This window comes from Lissotriton vulgaris, chromosome 1_1 (genome assembly GCF_964263255.1).
Source record: "Lissotriton vulgaris chromosome 1_1, aLisVul1.2, whole genome shotgun sequence".
NCBI lineage: Eukaryota > Metazoa > Chordata > Amphibia > Caudata > Salamandridae > Lissotriton > Lissotriton vulgaris.
In genome coordinates, this window is record NC_141685.1 from 1,959,867,590 (window position 1) to 1,959,892,908 (window position 25,319).

General features: G+C 45.5%; 1 protein-coding gene across 1 annotated transcript in view; it reads left to right on the forward strand.

Moving 5' to 3' along the window:
* The window catches only part of HSPA14 (heat shock protein family A (Hsp70) member 14), a 216,220-nt gene that overhangs the window by 151,114 nt on the left and 39,787 nt on the right, over nt 1-25,319 (forward strand). The window contains exon 12 of the mRNA XM_086919700.1: nt 9,914-10,129. Coding sequence (XP_086775826.1) covers nt 9,914-10,129 — 216 coding nt within the window. The remainder of the gene's footprint in view (nt 1-9,913; nt 10,130-25,319) is intronic.

The following is a 25,319-nucleotide window of genomic DNA, read 5'->3' on the forward strand; positions in this document are numbered from 1 at the left end:
CCTCATCCTGCTCGACCTTTCGGCTGCGTTCGACACGGTCTGCCACCGCACTCTGACAACCTGCCTCCGCCTCGCCGGGATCTAAGGAAAGGCCCTGGAATGGATCACCTCCTTCCTCTCCGACAGAACCTAAAGAGTCCGTCTCCCGACCTTCCTCGCAGAAGCCACCAAGATCATCTGCGGCGTACCTCAAGGCTCCTCGCTCAGCCCCACCCTCTTCAACATCTACATGAGCCCCCTCGCAGCCATTGCACGCAAGCACAACCTCAACATCATCTCCTACGCCGACAATACCCAACTGATCCTCTCCCTCACCAACGACTCCGCCAGAGCCAGCTTCCAGGACGGAATGAAAGACATCGCAGACTGGATGAAGCTCAGCCGCCTGAAACCGAACTCAGACAAGACGGAAGTCCTCATCCTCGGCCCATCCATCTCCGCCTGGGACGACTACTGGTGGCCCCCTGCTCTGGGCCGCCGACCCAAGCCTACGGACCACGCACGCAACCTGGGCTTCATCCTTGACTCCTCCCTCACGATGGCCAAGCAAGTTAACACCTTTACCGTTACATGCTCCGTAAGATCTTCCGCTGGATCCCCACTGGAACCAGGAAAACTGTCACCCAGGCCCTTGTCACCAGCCGTCTGGACTACGGGAACGCCCTCTACGCTGGGACCACCGCCAAACTACAGAAACGACTCCAGCGCATCCAGAACGCCTCAGCACAACTCGTCTTGGACTTCCCCTGACACAGCCACATCTCCGTCCACCTGAGGGACCTGCACTGGCTCCTCGTCAGCAAAAGGATCACGTTCAGACTCCTCACCCACGCACACAAGGCTCTCCATTACTTGGGCCCCAAATAACTCAACAACCGCCTCACGTTCTACACGCCAACCCGCCAGCTCCGCCAGCCTCGCCCTCGCCACCGTCCCACGGATCCGCAGAACCACCACCCGAGGAAGATCCTTCACCTACCTGCCGGCCAAGACCTGGAACACCCTCCCCACCCAGGACCATCTCTCCTTCAGGAAGCAACTCAAGACCTGGCTTTTTGAGCAGTAGCTCTAATTAAGGGGTTCTTACACCACCTTACCCAGGCTGCAAGTGCAGACCTGTGGTGCCATTTTGGAAGGCATCCCAGGGGTGGCAGAATACATGCTTCAGGCCCTGGTTGGCTTGTGGGGTACATATGCCCTTGGTTCCTAAAGTACCATATACTAGGGACTCACAACTAATCTAGAGTGTACCTAATGTACATGCAATCAATTTAGAGAGAGAGGATGGGGTCCTGGTTAGCAGGGCCACAGCCAGACTAAAGGCGATAAACCAGTGAAACACAGCAAAAAGTGGGGTTAACCATAGTAAGCAGATCCTACTCTCCTACAGTATGTAGGTAATATTGTTAATATAAAGTGCAATGCGTGTGATTGCGAAGGGATACATCATCAAGTGTGATCAAAATGAGGCAGCGTAAAGATAAAAAGTTATGAACAAACCCCAGTCCCTCCCCCACTTCCACAACAGCAGCCCCAACTTGCCGTGCCTTGTCCCTCCTCAACAATCCAATATCCTCTAGTCACAATTGGGAATAGTGAGGTAGTCCATCAAATATTTTACTACGTTCAAAGTGTAGGGTTCACCTGGTGGGCGGCAGCCAAAGGGCGGCCAGATTCACCTTGCTGGGGCGAGGGCGCTCGGTGGTATGGTGTAGGTCCATCATAACCTTTTGTCTAGTGCAGTACCCACTCCATTTATAGACCTGTCAGTGATGTGGAGTGGAGCAAGTATCATGGCGCTGGCCCTCGAGGCCTAATACAAGGCTACTGGTGGTGGTCTTGAGGTGCTGATTCCCCGCCTATGCCGCTTGCAATGCGGAGTGCCTTGTCGAATTCAGGAAGCAGCTAATTAGGGCACTGTACATGGTATATACTTGGGAGCATGTTAACATCCGTTATAATCAATCAATCAATCACAGACATTTATAGAGCGCACTACTTACCCGGAGGGTCTCCAGGCGCTTGGGGGGGGGGGGGGAGGGGGGTGGGAGTGCTGCTACTGCTCGAATAGCCAGGTCTTGAGCTTCTTCCTGAAGGAGAGGTGGTCTTGGGTCAGGCGCAGGTCGGGAGGGAGGGAGTTCCAGGTCTTGGCGGCCAGGTAGGAGAAGGACCTTCCTCCTGTTGTCGTTCTTCGGATGCGGGGGACGGCGGCGAGGGCGTGGCTGGCTGATCGGAGGTGTCGTTTGGGAGCATAGAAGTTGATGCGGTTGTTGAGGTAGCTCGGGCCTTGATCGTGTAGGGCTTTGTGTGCGTGGGTGAGGAGGCGGAAGGTGATTCTTTTGTTGACGGGGAGCCAATGCAGGTCTCTCAGATGTCCGGAGATGTGGCTGTGTCGTGGGATGTCGAGGATGAGTCTGGCTGAGGCGTTCTGGATCCGCTGGAGTCTTTTCTGGAGCTTGGCGGTGGTTCCGGCGTAGAGGGCGTTGCCGTAGTCCAGTCGGCTGGTGACGAGGGCCTGGGTGACCGCCTTCCTGGTCTCGGTGGGGATCCACCGGAAGATCTTCCGTAGCATGCGCAGGATGTTGAAGCATGACGAGGAGACGGCGTTGACTTGTCTGGTCATGGTGAGGGAGGAGTCCAAGATGAAGCCCAGGTTGCGTGCGTGGTCTGTCGGTTTGGGTGCGCTGCCCAGGGCGGGGGGCCACCAGGAGTCGTCCCAGGCGGAGGGCGAGGAACCCAGGATGAGGACTTCCGTCTTGTCTGAGTTCAGTTTCAGGCGGCTGGTCGTCATCCACTCGGCTACGTCTTTCATCCCTTCGTGAAGGTTGGCTCTGGCGGCGGCGGGGTCGTTGGTCAGGGGGAGGATCAGCTGGGTGTCGTCAGCGTAGGAGATGATGTTGAGGTTGTGTTGGCGTGCGATGGCCGCGAGGGGGCTCAGCGAGGATCCTTGAGGGACGCCGCAGATGACTTCGGTGGCCTCTGACTTGTACGGTGGTAGACGGACTCTCTGTGTTCTTCCGTCGAGGAAGGAGATGATCCATTCCAGTGCCTTCTCCTGGATTCCGACGTTGCTGAGGCGCTGCACTAGGGTGCGGTGGCAGACAGTGTCGAATGCCGCGGAGAGGTCTAGGAGGATGAGGGCCGCTGTTTCTCCGTTGTCCATCAGGGCTCGGATGTCATTGGTGGCAGCGATGAGGGCGGTCTCGGTGCTGTGGTTGGCTCGGAAGCCAGACTGTGAGGGGTCGAGGGATCCATTCGCCTCGAGGAAGGCGGCCAGGTGTTTGTTGACGGTCTTCTCGATGACTTTGGCTGGGAACGGGAGGAGCGAGATGGGGCGGTAATTCTTGAGTTCGGTGGGGTCCGCTGTAGGTTTCTTTAGTAGGGCGCTGAGTTCGGCGTGCTTCCAGCTCTCCGGGAAGGTGGCGGTGTCGAAGGAGGTGTTGATGATGTCCCGCAGGTGGGGTGCGATGACAGCGTCGGCCTTGTTGAAGACGTGGTGAGGGGCAGGGGTCGGTCGGAGATCCGGAGTGGATGGAGTTCATCATGCGGATGGTGTCTTCGGTGCTGATCGGAGTCCAGGCGCGGAGGGTGGTGGTGGGGGGCGGTGGTTCGGTTTTCGCGTGCGTCGGTTGAGTGCTGAAGCTGTTGTGTATGTCCGCGATCTTGTTGTGGAAGTAGGAGGCGAGGGAATTGCAGAGGTCTTGCGATGGGGTGATGTCGTTGTTTCCGGCGTTGGGGTTCAGTCATCAGTCATGATGCGCGACCGCTGCGGCTGATCATGAGACTGCAAGGATTTGGCCACTTATCCTGTTAAGTCTCCGAAACGCGGGTGGGGGCCATAGAGCATTTATCACAGTCCGCAGTGGTCGCGGGGGTCGTCGAGAGTCTCAGCTGAGGCGTGGTATAATTTTTCGTGCTGATTGTGTCTGCAGAGCAGGGAGCTATTCTATGTCTGAGGCTCCCCCATTTTCTGCTCATCGGCGCTACGGGTAGAGTCTTGATGAAGTCCTGAGTATGTTGCGGATTGGTAAAAAAGTGCTGTTTGCCCTGATATGTTACTTTGTGGCGTGCCAGGAAGAGCATAGCATAAGGAATATTTAGTTGTTGCAGTTTTTTCTTAGCCTGGAGGAATCTGCATCTTTGCTCTTGGACGGCCATGGTGAAGTCGGGGTATATTGATATCTCCATTCCTTCTTGTTTAAAGCGTCCTTTCTCACGGGAGAGCCGTAGGGCCGTGTCTCTGTCGCGATAATTCAACAGCTTGGCTATGATGGGGCGCGGAGGGGTACCGGGGGACGGGAGGCTCGCCAAAGAGCGATGCGCTCTCTCCACCACCACCACAAGAACGGACGAAAATTCCTCTGTGCCAAAGAGCGTTGTGAGCAGGCATTCCACGTAAGCCTCCATTTTCCCAGTATTTGTTGACTCCGGCACTCCCAGGAGGCAAAGGTTGTTACTCCTTGATCAGGATTCCAACTACTCATTTTTAGCAGCTATTACTTTTAGGACTCTGTCCATCTCAAGCGTGCGGCTAGTGGTAGCGCTAGATGCATCCTCCAGGTCATATATTCTCCTCTCTGCCTCAGTTAATCCGTTGTCCTGTTTCTCCACTCTGTGGGTTAAGCCATCCATTCTTGCAGACATGAAGTCCATTTTAGATTCTTTAGAAGTCAGGCTCGATTGCATGACAAGCAACAGTTCATTGAGATCCGCCATAGATGTGGTAGGAGCATCAGTGTGATCAGGCTCCGTATGGGAGTGGGGAGTTTTTCGGATGTCAAAGTTAAGTTTTGTCTGTTTGCCGTCTGGTTTCCCCATAGTGGCCTGTCGGGAGGCTCTGCGATTCGACTTGTACCTAAGGGAATCCGTTTCCTACTCCGGGTGTGCCCGCTCAGTGAGTTATGGTGGGGGCCAGGAGTATGGTATGCGAGCTCAGCCAGACGAGCGGGCCTCTCCCAATGCACTTTTTTTTGGCGCAATGTATATCTGCCAGTGGGACATTGCGGATGTTCCACTCTACACGCTGCGGCCGCAGCGGTCGTTGGCTGGGATTACAGTATTGGGGTCTTCTAGCGGGCTCCCGGCCTTTGGGGGTGCACAGTAAATCGATCAGCATTCTCTCCCCCTAAGTGCCCCCTGGGCAAGCAGGTATCCTCCCGGGTCCAGAGCTTAGCAGTAGGTAGTTCTGGGTGTGAGCCTGTAGGGATATCCAGTAAATTGCCTCAGGGGTCCTCACTTGCGGCTCCCCAGGCGGGGGGGATCCGTGTTCCACCCCCTCATTCCTCAACTCTTCTAAAGGGGTATAGTCGGGTCCCGACACAGTAACAGCAGGCCTGAGGCCGCCACGCCACTGCAGCAGACTCTGCTCGGGTGTTCCACACTCCCGCTGCCCAGCTGATAGAAGGATTCGGACGCAGCGGCGCATGCAGGGCCCCCGCCCCCGGAAACCATTCCCCGGCTAACGGATCTAAGCCTCCGAAATGCTCTCACATCCATGGGCACAGCTCCTCTCTGTCCGCCCGGCCGTCGCCGCAGTATACCCCCTGGGAAGCGGCAGGATCTTCTGTGTCAGCACAGTGCAGGGGAAGCAACGGGAGCAGCAGCAGACACGGGGGGCCTCCAATCGGGACATTTCACTCACTGCCACAGTCTAGCGCGGCCTCCTCCGAAGCTTCAGACGCCGCGGCCTCCTTCACAACGTTCCGTCTATGGGTGATAGGGGTCCCGGCAGCAGCAGCGGGCCTCCTTCCTCCTCCAACGTCGTCGCTCCTCATGTCAAGAATCGACAGCTTTCGGGGGCTAGCCGCGCAGAATTACACTGTTTCCCTACTCCGCTAGCGCCTCAGTAGTCAGCGCCCCAGGGTCGCCAGCCGGCTACCAGGGCACCGCGTCCGCCATTTTACGAGTGTCAGCGGCAAGGAGCCAGGGGCGAGCAATCCAGTGTCTGTGCAGGTAAGCGCTCCACAAGTGGTCTCACAATGTGCTCCGTGCTCAGGGTATTAGGATGGTACAATTCAGCTGTGCAATGATCATGGGATGGACAGGATAGTCATTGGATCAAATCTCGGGCAGCAGGAGCCTCACAGAGGTGCGGCCATCTTGCTTGGCGCCCTCAAGCGCCCCCACCTCTCTAACCATTTAACCAGTTCCACAGTTCTGTGCATGGTCTTGACTATAATCTCAGCTGCAAAAAGACTGCAGTGCTATCAGATATGGTTACCACCAGCACTGCTGCAGGAGGGTGGAGGTAGGGAGGACATGAAACCAAGGTAAGAGCATAGGCTGGGAAAACTATACTAGGGCTCAGTATTTTTTGAGCTAAGGTTGCAAAGGACCTAGAGCCAAGCTTAAGCCAAGTATCTGTCTTGGTGGCTCCTCCCCCTTTAATTGAAAACGTGTAAATATTACAAGAAAAGGCCATTGTAGGTACTTGATTTAAATATATCTGCCATCTTTGCTGACATTTTTCTTGTCTTCTACATACAGGGTCTAGTAGCCATCTTTCTCTAAAAAAAGAAGGCCCTAAATATTGCCTGATTTTTTGTGTTAGCAGAGTAAATAAATAGTCAATTAATATAATTGGCATGCATCTAATCAAATATGATTCCTTCTAGTTTACAAGTATATATCAACAAGGAGAGCAAAGCTAGACCACAAAGTTAATGGTGGAAGACTCATGGGCAAAATAAGGAAGTTATTCTTCAACGGCAAGGGTGAATATAGCTACCTTGCAACAGACTGGTGAGACAGAATCAGTTACACTATAATTAAACAAAAAGGACACTGCATATATTATTTTTCACACAACACTGTGACTAACATCACTGCATCGGGCAAAGAGCGAGGAAAACGGTGCAGGACCATATTGAATAAGATTGGCCTGTTGCTGCTATCATTCCTTGCACTGGTGCTCTAATAAGGCTGCATTGTTTGAAGCACAACATAGGGCAGAGATGATCATCCACTGTCGAGCTTAGGTTTTTTACTGAAAGCATAACCTTTGGTTACAAATTCCAATGCGTATACAAACTCAGAAGGAACTCATACTTTGGATGCATATGCATTACAGCACACATGCAATTTATTTTTTGGGGGGTAGAGAAATGAACATCTTTTCCCTTGTTAACTCCTGCTTCAGGGATGCATTATTTCTTTACACAGAGTCCGGCATGACTGTGTTTTTAGCTCAGACTTGCATCAAAACCTATGAGTATTTGTGCTGATTGCCCAAACAACCCTCCCGTAGATGGAAACCACTTTCTGTGCTATGAACAGAGTGCAAAGCAATGCATTGGTATTTACTTTCCACACCAAACTGTATTTTGACCTCTTTTGTAATGGTGGTACGCAGGGCCACAGATGTGAGGTCTTGGTTTTGCAGATGTATACAGTGAACACTACGGCTAATTTATTTAAGGAAATTCTTAAGCCTGTACACCTACTTTTTAGCCCTTGTCTTTTAACAAGGTTAATATGGCATGCCTTTCTGTAGCATGAGCCAAACCTTGTACTGCTCCCCCAGTAAAGTGCCATATTGACCTGCGCACTAAGCTTGCTATGGAGACCCGACTTTTTTGACTCCGCATCAGACCACTTACTAGTGGTGCAGGCCTTTCCTTTCCCACAGCTCCACCAGACAGGGAATCCAAGCAGATTGATGCTTTGAGCAAATGTCTGTTTTCATCTGCCAGTTTGGCTCTTGGATTCTTGAATGCAATAGGTCTCTTAGACTGTCATGTACATGCACTTTGGGACATGGCGAGTTATATTTTACCTGCCTTTCCTGAAGAGTTCAGAAATTCCTTCACATAGACAGTCAGGATGTTGCCAATAAGCACGTTGGCCTGGCCAGTAATGCTTGCGCCATGAACACCAGCGTGGTCAATGATTGCCACACCTGAAGGCTCTGTGATGTCTAGGTTTCTTTAATTTAACTTGCATTCTTTTTGAAGGAGCCATGCTGTTTTGCAATTAGATGGGTTTGGCTCCACAGACCTTCAAAGACAGCAAGGTTGGATGCTTTCAAGTCATCTTGGTCTCCTGGCCATGTGCATCCTCCTAGTGCATCATGCCTGCTGGCATATGCAGGCTCTGCAATGGACCCTCCAACTACAGTGATCTTTGGTGCATGTCGGATATCCATGTGCCTGGGATCTTCAGTGGTGGATGTTTGATACCAGTTTGACGTGTAGCAGATATATTTATTCACCCTACTGGGAGCTCACAGTGGTGACTGTGCGTTCCACCTGAGCTGAGCAGGGATGTGAAGCACCTGGATGATGTGGTGATCCAAGGACTGTGGCCTCCGATGGAACAGTGGCATCACATCAGTCTTTTTGAGCCAGCCAGCCAGCTAGCTGTCAAGACCTTTTTGCCCTCTGTCAAGGGCAGGTCTGTCCAGGTCCTGACGAGCAATTCGACAGTCATGTGGTACTGCAACAAGCATAGTGGTGTCTATTCTAGTTCTTTGTCTGGAGGCTACACAACTATGGTGGTGGCTCGATCCACACAGGATTTCTCTGGCAGTCCGTCATCTAGCTGTTTCTCTCATGTCCACGGCTTACATATAGGTTTCCTCCTGCGCCAGTCATTATACTCCACTACGACCTTAGTTTGGTTGTTATATTTTTAATGAGCACTCCTTTTAAGCTCATGCACAGTTGTTCCCTTAGCTTATTGACTCTTAAAATAGTCTTCCTTACTGCAATTACTTCTGTGTCTCATCATTGAGCTGTAGGTGTGCTCTGTGCAACGTTCATATACCAACTTATTTCCAAACAAATTGATGTAGGACTAAGATATTCTCTCTTTCTAAGGTGGTGTTGCCATTCCTACTTTGGCAGTCCATCACGCTCTGTGTTTTATTCTTTACTACTGCCCTCTAAGGAAGAGGAGAGGCTACACAGTTTGGATCCTAACAAGGACTAAGGAGCACCAGGTGAAGGAACAACTCTCATAGGATTCACTGGTGTAAAGTAAGGTAAGGCCCTTATCATAGTGGATTACCCTTTGTATCAAACGTCCTGAAGGCTTTCGGGCTCATTCCACTACAAAAAAAAACTATTGCTATGGCCTTGGCTAGGGGTCTACTGGTGTTGGACAACTGCCAGCTGAATACATAGATTGATTCTGCTTTGGTGTCAATTAAAGTAAAATATATAGTTTACATATCCGCGCCGGGACACCCCCGTTGGGGGTAGCTGAACGCTTTGCAAACTTCTAAAATAAATAAATATCCACTAAATCCCAAGTTATTTGCTTTTGGGTACTGTTCTTTCTGGTGTATGTTTTATCTACAGCAAATTTCTCACTGTCCATACTCTTCATTCTGTGGAGTGGACTTTCGGTGCTTACTTTCCAGTTAGATAATTTACACTGTTTAATGTCTGATTTTTGAGGGCACACAATGTGTAAGAGAGAAAACTGACAGCAGCACGCAGGGGGGATGGCTATATGCAGCTATGTTGTCCGATCCAAAGGCAGTGCAGGGTTGACATGGAGTCTGACTGGGCCACCTGTTAGTGGGCCACAGCTGTTGCAGAGGTTTCTGGATTCAGTCTGGTGTCTTGTAGGATACAAGAGATGTGGAATCGGCGGGTAAGTATATCAACCCAAAGGAACTTATCGAAGTTAAGTAACTTGTTCTTTGAGCCGAATCCGAATGAGCACCCTAAAATGTACGTTATTGCATCAAGTACTAAAATGATTGGATTAAATAAAGCTTAATAGAGATCAGCTGGACCAATTGCTAAAGATCTTTTCCTTGAAATGCAATTTAATAAAGCTATTAGTCTCTCTAAGCCTAAGAATAGAAATGTATTTTTTTTTTTTTTACATTTCCTCTCCTTGATGAATTGTAAAGGCTTTTCCAATTTAAACCATTTGAGATTTTTAAATTACTTTTTCTTTCCAGGTAGTACTATGTGGAGGATCTGCTAGAATCCCCAAACTTCAGCAGTTGATTAAAGATCTTTTTCCAGATGTGGAGTTGCTGAACTCTATACCTCCCGACGAGGTCATTCCCATTGGTGCTGCAATTGAGGCTGGTCTTTTGCTTGGTAAAGATAACCTATCGTGGGAAGTTGAAACTCAAACTATTGAGTGTTCTGCCAGAGATATTTTAGTTAAGGTGAGGGGTCACACAGTTTTTTGTTTTCTTAATGAGTTTTGCCCTCTTTTGTAAATTACATCAACTTGATGTTTAACAATTTCATAATCAAAGTTCAATGTTTTGTGGTGTGGAGTTCACATCTTTGTCATGTTAGCTAACCAATGGTGATTTTTGTTATTGTTGAAAACCTCACTGCAGACTTCTTGATCCTAAATCGGTTTACCTCTCAGGTACAAATCTTCAAAAGGTAAGCCCTGTGTATTAGATTTCAAATAGTGCAAGATTAAGATCACAGTAAATAAAGTGGCACTTGAAACATTTTATCACCAAGCTACCTTTTCTGCTAGGCAGATGTTTTCTAAAACAGTCAAGGTACTTGCAGATGAGCAAAATGAAATTGTTAAGCTTTGAAGAAGACTATTTTTAATATAAAGTGACTCAACCTAAAGTTAACTCTGCTCAGTAGGCATCCCAGTCACACTAGAAAGGAACCTGGATAGAAACAGACTACAATATTCATTAGAGAAAGTAGCAGTACCTGCAGCATTTTAGTCTACAACAGAATTTTAAACAATGTTAAAGGTAAATAGAGTTTCTCCTTTCAAACCTGGAGGTGGTAGGAACCGACTTGCTGGGAGGTTGGAGTGAGGTTCTCTTAGCAACAGGCAATGCACAATGTTCTCTACTTTGTCTCGGGCCAATTTATTGTATTCAATGTGGTCCAACATAACTCCTTGCCATTTCATTTCTAATGTTTCACCTTCTGAGATCGGTAACACTGTTCAACTACTTGTTTTAAAATGGTTCAGTGCTTTTTTTACGCAAGAAGAGTTGATTTCTCTTATAACCCAAATCCTCTTCCTCCAGAAGACTGCATTGTTTGAAGCAAGTATTCCATCATAGATTTACATGCAGTGCATACTTCTGTCATTTATAAAGACATCCTTGTTTGCCGCCCTGAAGCCCACTCTCCGTTGCGTCACATTCTCCCAATCTCCAATATGTTTTATCCATCATTGGGGCTGAATGTAAGATGTTGTGTTTCAATGAATAAGGAGGCTTTTCTGGCGTGGAGAAGCTGCACTGGGATATTGGTGTTGAATAGGATCGAAAAGTAGTGACCTGTTTCCTGACACGACAACCTGCTTTATCGTGATGTATGAGAATGACTGCAGCTTCAAGTTTGCAATATGTAAAATTTCATATTTAGTTTCTACCTCTGTTGCAGTTCTTACTAGTGCTGTAAAATCCGCCATCATATCTGAAACCTCTGTCTGCCCATAGCACTTAACAATGCTTGGTATCAACGAGCCCAGTTTTTCGGAGTAAATATCCTATAACATTGCAGAAACAATGGCACTGAGCTCATTATGCCATGGTGGTGAAGGAGATTTGTCTTTTGAATACCACCCCCTCACCCTGCCAAAGTTTCGGATTAGTTTTGAGAGCCAAACACAGCAGATGACTGAATCCAGTCATTTATCTTCATTAAGAACTGAAAAAGCCAAATCAATTGATCAATGTCACTGAGAGATGCCCAATAAAATCAACAAGTCATTCTCATAACTCCATTTTACAAGTTCTGAAAATTGATTTGGAATCGAAAGGTGTTTGAAAACCATCGTCCTGGGAATAACTACGTATTTTGGCACCTTCAAAACGTATTCTGTAGTAAAAAAAAACCTTGCTAAATGTCTGTCTGGATGGGAGCCGAAAATCTGTCTCAAGCCAAAGACTCTTCAGAGTAGTCAGCCTTAAGCTGGTTATTGTCCTAAAAAAGGCGATCAACCTCAAGCTGTAAACCAGTTTTCACAATCAGGCGGGTCAATCAATCAATCAATCATGACATTTATATAGCGCGCTACTCACCCGGAAGGGTCTCAAGGCGCTTGGGGGGCGGGGGGGTCCTCTCAGTAATGTGTGCACAGTCAAGAGCAAGAAGACAACGTCAGCTCGAGACTTAAGAGTTTGTATCACCTTTCACTATAAAAGGTCTGAAAAAATCTATTTCTTTTCAAAATTTAAGGGATGGGAAAAGGAAATGAAGGAGGAGGGGAAATAGACACAGTAATGAATGTGTTCTTCATATGCATTATACAATTGGAAACAGGATTGAAATAGAAAAGAGTTTGATTACAGATCAAATGGATCCTACTGGCGTCGGATCTGAGTTCTGGCTGCGATGTATAGTTCCAAAGTTATGAGATCACAGAGCTCTTTATTCGAGCTGACGTCCTGACTTTTGAAACAGGCTATGAAGCGAGTGTGGTTACTTTCAAAAAAAGAAAAAAGCTCAGTAGATCTATAGTATGTGTGTCCACGTTCTGTCCAACGTCTAACTGGCTTAAGAAACAGATCAATCCGAATTGGCATCTAATAAAGACCTTAGATCCAAAACTCATTTAGGTTCCCCTCTTTGCTTTTAAAAAAGATAAGAGCATTGCAAACCAAATTGTAAGAGCTGCTTTACCCAAACAAAAACCGCCACTTTGCGGGATTATGTCGGCCTACCGCCAATTACAGGTACAAATGTGGAACATGTATTTGCTGTTCTTTGTCTATCGAAGAAGATGTATTCGGACATAACGGAATCTACTGGAAACATGAAATTTGTTCGAACTGCAAGTCTAAATATGTGGTTTATGGTATAGTGTGTCCATGCCAAAAACTATACATTGGAATAACCAATCAAGAAGTCAGACATAGAATAACACAGCAAAGGTCCAGGATTAAAAGGAACATACAGACGGCACCATTATTTCATCATTGGCAGACCCATGCCCATACTGAGAAAGATCTGAGATGGACTGTTATCTCTAAAGTGGACCAAGATGCAAGAGGAGGTGACCTGGAGCCCAAACTGACCAAAAGAGAAGCAACACTAATTATAAAGTACAACATAGCAGTCGATGGACTGAACAAGTTATCAGAAATCTATCATCTGTAGGACCAATCTTAAGATTCAGAAGCATTGTTTTGGTAATTAATGTATTGTGGACCAGATATCTTGAGGTGAAGCAGACTTAATTCAATAGAAGCGCCAATTATAAGTGAGTTCTAATACAGTGGCTTGGTTCATCCATATATAGCTCTTAATATGTAGGAACTCGGTTGACATAGTCAGGTTTCATTCGGGCCGGATAAACTGATTAAGAACTTTACTAAGTACTCCCAAAAAAAATTTCTATAAAAAACTTAGTCCACCATCATCGTTCTGCACCTAGTCAATTCAGTTAACAAGTCTGTGACTCTTTGGACAAACTTGGATGCTCTAGAAAATTGTGTAGATTACAACATGTTGACATATTTGTAAACTGCATGAAGCAACCGATAGAAGACAGAACATTGATATATAATTATTATATTAGCTCTGTATTGGTTTACTTCGAGAAACAATGCCATAACAACCGCGAGCGGGATAAACTACCTTTCCCAGCATCCTCTGTTAAGAGATGATGTCTAAAATACCGCGCCGTCTAATCGTGGCACACAATTGCTTATTGAGTAAGCAAACAGATTTGTCACCCATGTTCACCAGTGTTGCCTCGTTTGGGAGCCTCGTATTACGAACAAGGTAAAAATGTTATTAAATCTATCTACCAGAGCATGAAGCCAGATTAAATGCTTTTCATTTATGAAGCAAATTTCGATAACATCCATTGAAGTAGCCGGAAAGTGTCGGCAGTTTCAACTGCGGTTGTTGTAAAAGGGTGCATTTTGATGAACCAAGAGCCTCAGCCAAAGAATAAAAAGCCTCTTTAATCTTTCAACTCGAGGGTGATGCACAATTAGAAGTTTTTGCATCCAGGATGCACCCAAACACTGGCTGTGCCTCAGAGTGGTTTAACATTTATTGACGGAGCCAGAGAGTAATATTAGTTCCGATTACGCATTGAAAAGGCGCCCATTTTCCCGATAAAATTAGATGTCTGACAAAATAAATTTGTCCTGCCACAGGTTTGGATTGATGTCATCGTATTTGAACGTGATCTTAAAGACAAAAAAGACCACACGACTTGAATAAGGTAAACCGTTTTCTTGCATTTGTAGACTATCAATAACAGTTTATTCGGGATGGAATTTTTGAAAAAATGTATTGTCCTAAAGGTAAAGCATAAAGACAAGCGTGAGAAGCCTAGTCACACTGCGCCATTCTTGAAGTTTGACCACTTCTTGAACTCTAATCAAGTAAGAATCTTCCCATACATTTGGGCCCTACATTTAAAGACCACATTTAAGAGCAGTCATGGCCACAGTTTCCATCATTTTTGTACTTTCAGATTTTTGACATGGAAAATTATTTTCCAGAATATAGAGGTAAGATGAGAATGTTGAGTGAATGACAGTTGGGGGTGTTGTTCTGTAATATAGGAAATAAGAAGGTTGTGTTGTTTTTGTCTTTCAGAAAAATCTTTGGTCCTGAGGATAATCCCCGCAGTGAGGGTGATTCGAAACGTGTAGACCTTTTCATTTCTTAGGCCAATCTATATTGATTCATTTGTTTGCCAAAAAAAATTTGAATTTTTGTCATATTGTTAGATGGCCTTGTTTTCGCAAATTCCTTTGTTCTATATACTAAATCTGTAGTGCCACACCATAAATAGGGTTTAATACAACTTTCCCAGGGTGACCATCTTTGTGTTTGTATGATGTGAGAATGTATGTACGGATGGGTGAAATAGTGTAATAGGTGTATGACTCTGACACAGTGTATATGTTGTATATAAAGTTGTTTTTTAGAGTATGATTGTGAATTTCAATTCTAAAAGGGGCTCCATAATAAAAATAGAAATAAGAAAAATTGAGTTGATTCTACTTTTTGAGAATTTAGATAAAATTGGAAAAATGGTTTAAAAATAATTTTTGATAGATACAAATAAAATTCATCTTGATTGAATTCAAACTGAAATATTGGTTTCTGAAAGGACAATTGTTTTATTCATTGTTTCTTTTAATAATGGTCAAATAACAGTGCAGTACTGGCATTTTGTTTTGTTTACTCCTCTGTTGGGCGGCATCCAAGATCTACCAATTATGGTCAGAGGAGGATATGTTGCACATGCCTAAACATCTCAGAGTTAGTAAAAAAATCAATTTCTAAAAAATGTAGGACAAAATGTAGGGATTGCGATTTCCTAATTGCAATTCTTACAGAACAAAATTGTACACCTTTTAAATACCGATTCCTAGTGGATCGCAAATCAACCTACAGTATGAGGTAGGTTGCAGTTTGCTTACCATTAGGAATTGCAGCCATCAAAGGGATGGTGGCTTGCTGGGTTCATCAGACCACCATGTCTATGATTGCTTTTTAATCAAGCATTTTCTTTTCCTCTTTTGAAATGCGGCATATTTTCATTAAAGGAAAATAGAATCTGTTTGAAAAAATAGAATGAAGCAATTTCATTTCATTCTTTTTTTTTAAGAGTAAGCAATGTTCTGTGGCTCTATTGCCTGCTCCTAAAAATATTTGTTTTAGCATTCGCAAAAGGCAAGGGGTCTCAGGTGGACCCTTTCCCATTTGCGAATGGGTTGCCACTTCCTTTGAGGTGCCAGTAAAAAAGTAATGTTTTGCAACCATAATCCACTGTGAATCCGTATTTGGAAGGGACACCCTAAACACTGCCCTTCCAAATATGAATCCCAAACAAAAATTTCTATTCAGTAGTGTGTTACCGAATTGCAGTTTGTGCTTTGTACATTTGAAAATGGATTTTTGCGATTGGAACTGCAACTCAAAAATGCTTTGTACATATGGCACATACTTTGGAAGTGGTTATTCAAGGAACATTTGGACATTTCCCGGATTTTGATGGGTCACCAATTACACCAAGAGCATCCTCCTCACCTTGTGATAAAGGAGCTACAAAGGAAACAAATACAGGTCCATAATAAGTCAAATAAGAGTCTACACTTCCTCTCCGTGATCCACCTGAGCCAGATCAGGATCATCAGTACAATGCGTCGCATGACTCAGATCAAGGGGTAAGAGAGGAGACAGATGTCTGTAATTATTACCAGAAGGGATCCCCATATTTAGAGGGGTTATATTCAGAGGCAATAAGACCATACCTCCCAATCCCCCCCCCCCCCCCTTCCCTCCTCTGGTTGTGAATTTTGCCGATATTGCAAATGTACAGAGAGGATGTCTAAGAAAACCTTACGGCGTGTAAGGTAGGTCAAGAGCACTCCTTCAAGTGATACAGTCGCTATCCTTCAATGAAGAGAAAAAAACGAACGTAGCAATTTATCTTTTTCAAGTTGATGGCAAATGTAATTCAGTCTATAATTCAATCATATTATGTCATATGATAAACCATCTATAGTTGAATCAGTTGGTTATAAAACATCAATGCAGGTTAATCAATATGGACAATTAACCATCAACTTGAAAAAGATAAATTGCTACGTTCGTTTTTTCTCTTCATTGAAGGATAGCGACTGTGTCGCTTTAAGGAGTGCTCGTGACCTACCTTACACGGCGTAAGGTTTTCTTGGACATTATTTCATGTAGTACCTCTTGGCACAGGAGGTGAACATCCCGAACACCCTAAATCACAGAAAATTTGTATCACTGATTTACATTTGAATACATTGGGAATGCAGCGGTTCCTATTTCTTCATTAATATAAATATACAGAGAGTACCATGTCATTGTGAAATGGTAATTCAAATTGAGGAGTGAGAGAATTTTCTCATTAAGGCACTGACCAGAATGGAGCAAACCAAACAATACCAACCTTTGTGAATCAGGCCCTATATGGATAGTTACATACATACATAGATACATGCATACATACAATGACATATGGGACCTGTGAGCATGGTGGTGCACGTAGCCTGCAAGTGGTTGATAAATCTCATGACTGAGAAAGCACTGTCTCCTGAGAAGGAGAATAAGCACTTGGAGGCCAACGGTGTACATGGAAGTGATCATACGCCTGTGTATTGTCAACACACTGGCTGCTATTAGTCAGCCCAACCTGTCTCAGTAGGCAAGAGGTAGAGGAACAAGTTAAACCCACATTAGAATTCACAATACATTATGCAGTAGGTCATGGTTAGGTCTGCTGCTCGCATGAGAACATTCCTATATGCCTTTGGATAACAGCCTGCTGTCACTACACTATGCTATGTTCATAGGTTCAGCCTATCAACTAGATGTGTAGAGAACTCTGACAGCCTCCAGTTCAGTAAACGAAAGCAGGGATATCAGTAGGGGCACTGCAGCAGCATGGACCCTGCATTTGTAGGCCACAAGAAAAGCATCCAGTCTGAGGCCAGAGACCCTCATTTTATGGGGACAAAGCTTTCATCCAGCAGCCACACTAGCAGTGGTAGCAGACCTCACAGTATGAATGCAATCCCGCACACTATTACCTCTGGATAGGCTGTAAAAAGATTAGTGTTGGAAGTTACTGTAGCAACAGTCATATCTTTATAATTTACAACAGATTAGCAGGCTGGGTTCACCAGGTAGCAACAAGGCCTGTTGTATCCACCTCAGGTCACGTTTGTATGCATGACTGTATAGAATGAAAACCGGGCATTTACTGAACTATCTGGATGCTTAATAGTTCTGTAGATTGTTCACTTGGCTTTGAAGAATTATGAAGATTGCTCTCCCTGACCTAACAGATACAAAATCAATTCACCCAGTGATGTGAATCCTCATCAGTGCTTGCGCAAAATCTTGCCCTCTCACAGAGCTTGCAAAGCATGTTTGTGGAACGAAGTCTAGCAGGACATCTGTTTAGCAGAAATTTCCTATGTGCACTAATCAATATAGGCGAGTGAGTATAAATCCACAAGTTAAATGGGGGTTGAGTCACAAATAGTGGGACATTCAGGTGATGGCAAGCGCTCATTTCCCTTACGGCCCCCTGTATTGCCCCCAGCTTCTGTGGTAATTAAAGCTTTCTTGGTGCCATAGATTGTGTCTGTTCCATTTTCATTGTTTTGCCCGACTTCCATTCGATGACTGCTTTTGCAGTTGACTTTTTTTTTATTACTCTAACTTTCTGAAGATCTAGCTGAAGTTTCCTAATTTCTCTTCACTGTAGTTCCACTATAATAAATTAATTCTTCAGAGGTGAAGTTGAAATTGTTGATTTTTCCACTTGAAACATAGACCTTCTGATGATTTATTCATTTATTTTTTGGTGTTCTGAACAAAAAATAACTGCTTAGTTGCAGGCAGGTGAGCATTGAATTACCTGCAGATGTAGGAAACTGATCAAAGGGCATGGTCACTCAAGACTGAAAAAGAGACTGAGCTGGGGTGGGCAGAAGTGATGAGTGGCTCAGGGGCAAAGTCTGTTGCAAAGTATTGATCCACTGGAATTCGTAATTCAATTCCCAGAGTCTTTGATCAGCAGTGACTGAATTCACATCTCGCAATAAATTGTATAGTTGAAAGGAAGTTCTACTCCTTTTGCTCCTTTCGACCGCTGCTTTGCTAATTGAGGGCACATTAGGCTTCCCATAAAGATACATTTGCCTTCTAATTTCTTTTCCGTAATGACTGTAATAGAGGCATTAGTTTTGACTTTTTTCTTGATAGTTTCCCGTAAGTCCCTCTTCTAGTGAAAACCCTTTTTGCTGCAATCAAGGTTGGTATCTACTTTTGTGAGAATATTTTATAGATCTACTTCTACCCACGGGTACAAGGGGATTTTGATAGCAGTACTGGCCTTAAGTTTGAACAGTTGTTCAACAGCAATTTAAATAATTTATATTGTGCAGAGGAAACTCCCTGAGCTGGGGTGGTGATTTCATACAAACTAAGTAGGAAAATGATGCAATGGTTACATTCAGTGCTTTGAATTTACACTGTTTATAAAAAGGCACAATAATTACAATCGGTGCATTGAATTTGCAATTCTTCTATGCATGTTTCACTTTCCTCGATTTGCTTAACTTTTCTTTGCATTGCTACAACTGTAGTATGGTGGTGGCAAGTAGAAACAGAGCAAAAGCTCCTCCCCTCTGCATACCATAAAACCTTTCAAGGATCTCCTAGAAGCCACCAGGGCATTAGCCCTGCAGCTTGAGTTAGCAGGTAACAGGCATCAGCTAAGAGGTATGAAGTCGGCACTGAACCATTATAAGTGGTCACTGGCAGGGATGTCTCCGAACCTAGCAAGTCCAACTGATGGAGTCTGTCCCTCATACCGTGCCTTACTCCCAGCTCCCTCCCGACTCCTCAAGCAACATCATGCTGACAGTATTGGAGAAACACAAATGGTGGCAACAAAGGTTTTTAACTAGTCTCTCAGATGACATGCAAGGAGATGGAGCAAGCTATGCAATCGTGCCTTCCCCCGAGAGCTTGCCAGAACTTTTCCTAGGCCTTATGAGCTTTCATAATGGAGGGGCCTCTATAATTTTTGATAGACTAATGATCTTTTCAACTGATTTACTACACATGTTGACATTGTGGGCATATTGGCAATATCAAACACCAGCTATAAACTGAGAAGTCTTTGCTTAGGTATGCTCGCCAATCGGAAAAAGTTAATTAGTGCCGGCCCAAATCTCCTTTTTTTGACTCATTATTCAACAAAATCGGCAAAGACTATAGAAACCCTACATGCACTGTTTTCTCATAGCAAACTCTTTGGACAGCTCAGAAAACGACACTTAAAGAAGCAGAAGGAGGCATACTGTATAACCAAAATCTCATCCAAGAACCGAGCCCACTTTCAATGGTTCAGTTTCCCAGTTTAATGAGAGGCCAATTTTCACCGGAACAAGACAATATAGCCGAAAACCATAGTCTTCTCTTCGTAGGGTTAGAAACCGAAGACATCAAAATTTCAAAGCCAAAAGAAGCAAATGAAATAATAGATTTCAAACAAAGTAGGCGCCAGTCACCAGAAACGAATGAGTTCAGAACAGGAAAGGAGGAGGGCAGTCAAAACATTTCACCTCAGAGGAGCGAGCAACTGCATGAGCACTACACCTACACAGAACATCCGAGCATCTTGAATATTCACCCCTACCAATCCAAATACAGGGGAAAACACCGGAAAGTACGCAAATGGCCACCATATGGCCGCAACTATTAAACACCATGGAAACCATAGGCAGAGCAATGTCCTACCATGTAGACAAACTAGACACGCAAGTCGATCTGCTTAACATCTTGGCCATCCACTTCCAGGGGATAGAATCAAACCTACAGGACCTCAACACCATGATAAAGAAGGTGCAACTCAACAAAGATACCACTTTTCACACTTGCCATTGCCCCCAAATAATTGACAAACTGGCAACTGTATCTACTTTGATGACCCAGATATTGGGGATCGTTAAGGAACCATCAAAAGAGACCAGAATGACCACCAGCCAGGAAAGAGTTGAACATGACGGCCAGGAGGGAATTGGCAGGGCAATCAATGCCCGGAGCAATGAAGAGAGCCGAGAAATACTAGAGAAATCATACTCTCCCATTTCAGACGACATCAAGACGTCAGCAATCTTAGACGAACAAGCTCAGTCTGACACGCGAGAGGATGCACCACAAAACCAGGATTCACTAAGAAAAGGCCAAATAAGCCCTAAACAAACAAATTTGTCAACCTCTCTCACAAAGAGAGAAAGGAAGCGCTTGAGAAAAGCAAGAAAAACCAAATCAAACACCCGAGGGCCTACGGTAACTCATCCTCAAAAAACAAACTCTGACTCAGACGATGCCAACAACAAAGTGCGGATTGAGGGTGACCCCTCTCAAAACAAAACAAAGTCAGTGCTTGGGCCAATTCCAACTGACAACTCCCCAACAAAGCAACCCACTACTCCAGACGGCCTAACTGAACGAGCCAGTCCAACTCACCAAGCAAGGAAAGTGTTCAGTATATTCGACTTCCCAGGAGGGAAGCAGAACTCAAATCTTCGAGCTCAGAATCATCAAAAAATACAGATACTGAGCACGGCAATAAAGCAAACATTAACTTCTCTATCCTGCAAACGACCACTAACAACAGACAAATTGACTCAGATAAACTTACGAAGCCCAACGGAAGAAAGAAATGGGCTCCGCCGACTGGAGAAATACAGCGGTACAGAACGGGGTGGTGATGGACGGAGCATCTGAATCAATCAATCACTCACACCCAGTCAAAAGATCTGGGTTTAATCCATCACGTTCTTTAGCCCACTCTGCCACCCCAGTTCAGACATGGCTATATGCAAATCAGTCTGACCCTGTGCCTCATGGGAACGGTCCAGCCCAAACTGCCAAGCCATGTCTTCCCTGGACCGGAAACAAGCTTCCGAGGACCGGTTTCTGGCATTCCAGCTGTCTTCAGCCCGACTTGCTTGAATCCAGTGGCAAAGTGAGCAAGGGACTCACGTCTGAGCATACCCTGCCACACTTATGGTGGCCAAAAGCGGTACAAAAGGGGGTGGTGATGGACGGAGCATCTGAATCAATCAAACACTCACACCCAGTCAAAAGATCTGGGTTTAATCCATCACCGTTCTTTAGCCCACTCTGCCACCCCAGTTCAGACATGGCTATATGCAAATCAGTCTGACCCTGTGCCTCATGGGAACAGTCCAGCCCGAACTGCCAAGCCATGTCTTCCCTGGACCGTAAACAAGCTTTCGAGGACCGGTTTCTGGCATTCCAGCCGTCTTCAGCCCGGCTTGCTTGAATCCAGTGGCAAAGTGAGCAAGGGACTCACATCTGAGCATACCCTGCCACACTTATGGCGGCCAAAAGCGGTACAAAAGGGGGTGGTGATGGACGGAGCATCTCAATCAAACACTCACACCCAGTCAAAAGATCTGGGTTTAATCCATCACTGTTCTTTAGCCCACTCTGCCACCCCAGTTCAGACATGGCTATATGCAAATCAGTCTGACCCTGTGCCTCATGGGAACAGTCCAGCCCGAACTGCCAAGCCATGTCTTCCCTGGACCGGAAACAAGCTTCCGAGGACCGGTTTCTGGCATTCCAGCCGTCTTCAGCCCGGCTTGCTTGAATCCAGTGGCAAAGTGAGCAAGGGACTCACGTCTGAGCATACCCTGCCACACTTATGGCGGCCAAAAGCGGTACAAAAGGGGGTGGTGATGGACGGAGCATCTGAATCAATCAAACACTCACACCCAGTCAAAAGATCTGGGTTTAATCCATCACCGTTCTTTAGCCCACTCTGCCACCCCAGTTCAGACATGGCTATATGCAAATCAGTCTGAGCCTGTGCCTCATGGGAACAGTCCAGCCCGAACTGCCAAGCCATGTCTTCCCTGGACCGTAAACAAGCTTTCGAGGACCGGTTTCTGGCATTCCAACCGTCTTCAGCCCGGCTTGCTTGAATCCAGTGGCAAAGTGAGCAAAGGACTCACGTCTCAGCATACCCTGCCACACTTATGGCGGCCAAAAGTGGTACAAAAGGGGGCTGGAATGCCAGAAACCGGTCCTCGGAAACTTGTTTCCTGTCCAGGAAAGGCATGGCTTGGCAGTTCTGGCTGGACTGTTCCCATGAGGCACAAGGTCAGACTGATTTGCATATAGCCATGTCTGAACTGGGGTGGCAGAGTGGGCAAAAGAACGGTGATGGATTAAACCCAGATCTTTTGACTGGGTGTGAGTGTTTGATTGCGTCAGATGCTCCGTCTATTACCACCCCGTTTTGTACCGCGACTGGCGAAATACAAGCACCACCAGTTGTGAATTCCACCGGTCCTGAGAGCAATGGTTCCCAACATCAATTTAACTCGGCCCCACTTGATCTGGAGGCTGACCGGGTAGGCACATCTATTTCAAGCAACGGAGAGAGTAAAAGACACAAAGACCCAATACGATACATCCCAAGTAAAAAAGTCGAACTAATCCCGCAATACAGCTCGAGAGGGCCCCATGACATCTTGAACAGAGTGTCCATTTTAAAACTCTTAGAAGAATTACCAGGCCTGCGCCATATAAAATCAGGCGATTTGGAGTCAATTGAATTCAAACCAAATCCTTACCAAACAGGCCCTGACTCCACGATTATAACATGGACCGAACACAACTTCACAAAACTAATCCTGCTGCATAGGGAGGAATTCACCCTATGGGGCATAGAGTTAAAAAAGGTGGAGCCTGCACGATACCCCAGTCCGCTGCAGAAACAAAGTCCGAAACTGAATCTTCTAAAAGGTGCGAAAGGCCCAGACCAAAGAAGCGACATTGCAGAAGAAGGTCACCTATCTAGGCAACTCACCATCACATTTGCCCACCAGGAAGCAGCCACACTTGAGAGGAACCGACAAGCTCCCCTGGTATTAATCTAAAGGAGCGTAGAATGAATTAACGGAAGACAAACAGCAGGAAAAGAGCAGGGCTGCAAGATCTGTTCTTGGAATGTCAATGGATTAAGCACAAAGCTGGAGGAAGATGACTTCATAGAGTTCATCACCCAATATAACAAACTTCTGCTTCAGGAAACGTGGCAGACATAAAACTCGCCACTTGTGGGATATAAAGAACCTTTCATACCAGCACAAAAGGAGGCACGGCCCGGTAGGGCAAAATGAGGCCTATCAATCTTTATATCCACTGATTTCCTTTTGAGAGATACCTGTATCGAATTAGACTCTACTTGGATGCAATGCATCAAAATTGAAATCTCCTACCATGGGTCTACTAATTCTGAATTTATACATGCACCCAGGGGGAAAACATAAAGGGAAAAGGATTAGCAACTAATTGCTGCAATCACCACGCTGAAATCCACCTACCCAAGCGATAATATGTTAATAACTGGTGACTTTAACATGAACCTAATCCAAGGACAGGGGGGAAACCTAGCAAACTTTATTGAGCCAAGACAGGGCAACCAAAGTAGACAAGATGCAATGGGGAAGAAATGTGCAGCAGAATTGGAAGCCCTCTTCCTGCACATGTTAAACGGAAGGAGTCCCTTGCAAAGACCGGCAGCCCTAACGAGGGTCACTAGGAACACAGGCTCAACAATAGACTACACATTCGACTAATTTTCTTGTCGTTGGTGACCTAAATATCCATTTTAACTCGGTTTCGTGTGCCATCACTACGCGTCTTTTACAAGATCTTGCAGCTTTAGATCTTCACCTTCATAACTCCGGCCCTACACATAAGGCCGGTAATTTGTTAGACCCTATTATTTCCAACCTCACTGGCATTTCCTATCAATCTTCATCTCCGGTCACATGGTCTGATCATTTTATTGTTAATTTCTCAATTAAGATATCTATGGTTAACTCCTCTAACACTGCTCTTCCCCATAAAACCAGTAGGAACTGGAAACGCCTAGATATAGACAAATTAAACACTCTTCTCGCCAACTCGAAACCTTCATTTTCCGGTGTGACTATTAAAGAGTTACCCATTGTTAGATCATGGCTGACAACAGCCTTGGATTCCTGTCTTCCAACTCAAAGAAATAAATCACAAATCCATCACCCGCCGGCACCCTGGTTCAATGACTCCCTTCGCCAAGAAAAATCCAACTGTAAAAAATTGGAACGCATATGGCGTTCCAACTACTGCCCAGATCATAAAGTAAAATACAAGGCTGCCCTTAAAGCCTATCATTCTGCCTGTGATACTGCCAGAGCCAATTTTGCTAACAGCACCATACTTACGGCTCAAAATCGGCCGAAGGCCCTGTTTAAAATAGTCAAAGACCTTTCAGGTGCGTCCTCTGTACCTAAGGACCCCTGGCTAGACACTGCACAGTGCAATACCCTGGCTAATTTCTTTCTTGAGAAAATTGATAGGATCTATGATATCTTTAATACCACTCCTGCTGCATCCACTCACCCTGATCAAATCTTACTCACTTCCCCTCCTGATGCTATCACCAGCTTAACGCCTGCGGCTCCCCTACTCCATGCTTGGGAACCTATCTCCCCTTTGCTTCTAAAAAAGTATCTTCAAGACATAAAATCTGGTTCTCCCCTTGACCCGATGCCTCCTCAAGTTCTTAGTACCTTGGACCCAGCCTTACTCCACATTATCTTGGATGTCTTGAATGCTTCACTAACCGAAGCTACTGTTCCTAAGGAATGGAAGCACGCGATGGTGGTTCCATTATTAAAAAAGGCCAACGCTGATCCCAACAACCCCTCCAATTTTCGCCCTATTTCTTTGCTCTCATGTTTCTCTAAAGTTCTTGAGAAGCATGTCAATTCCTTGCTCAGTTCTTATGTTGAAACTTCTAATCTTCTTCATGAC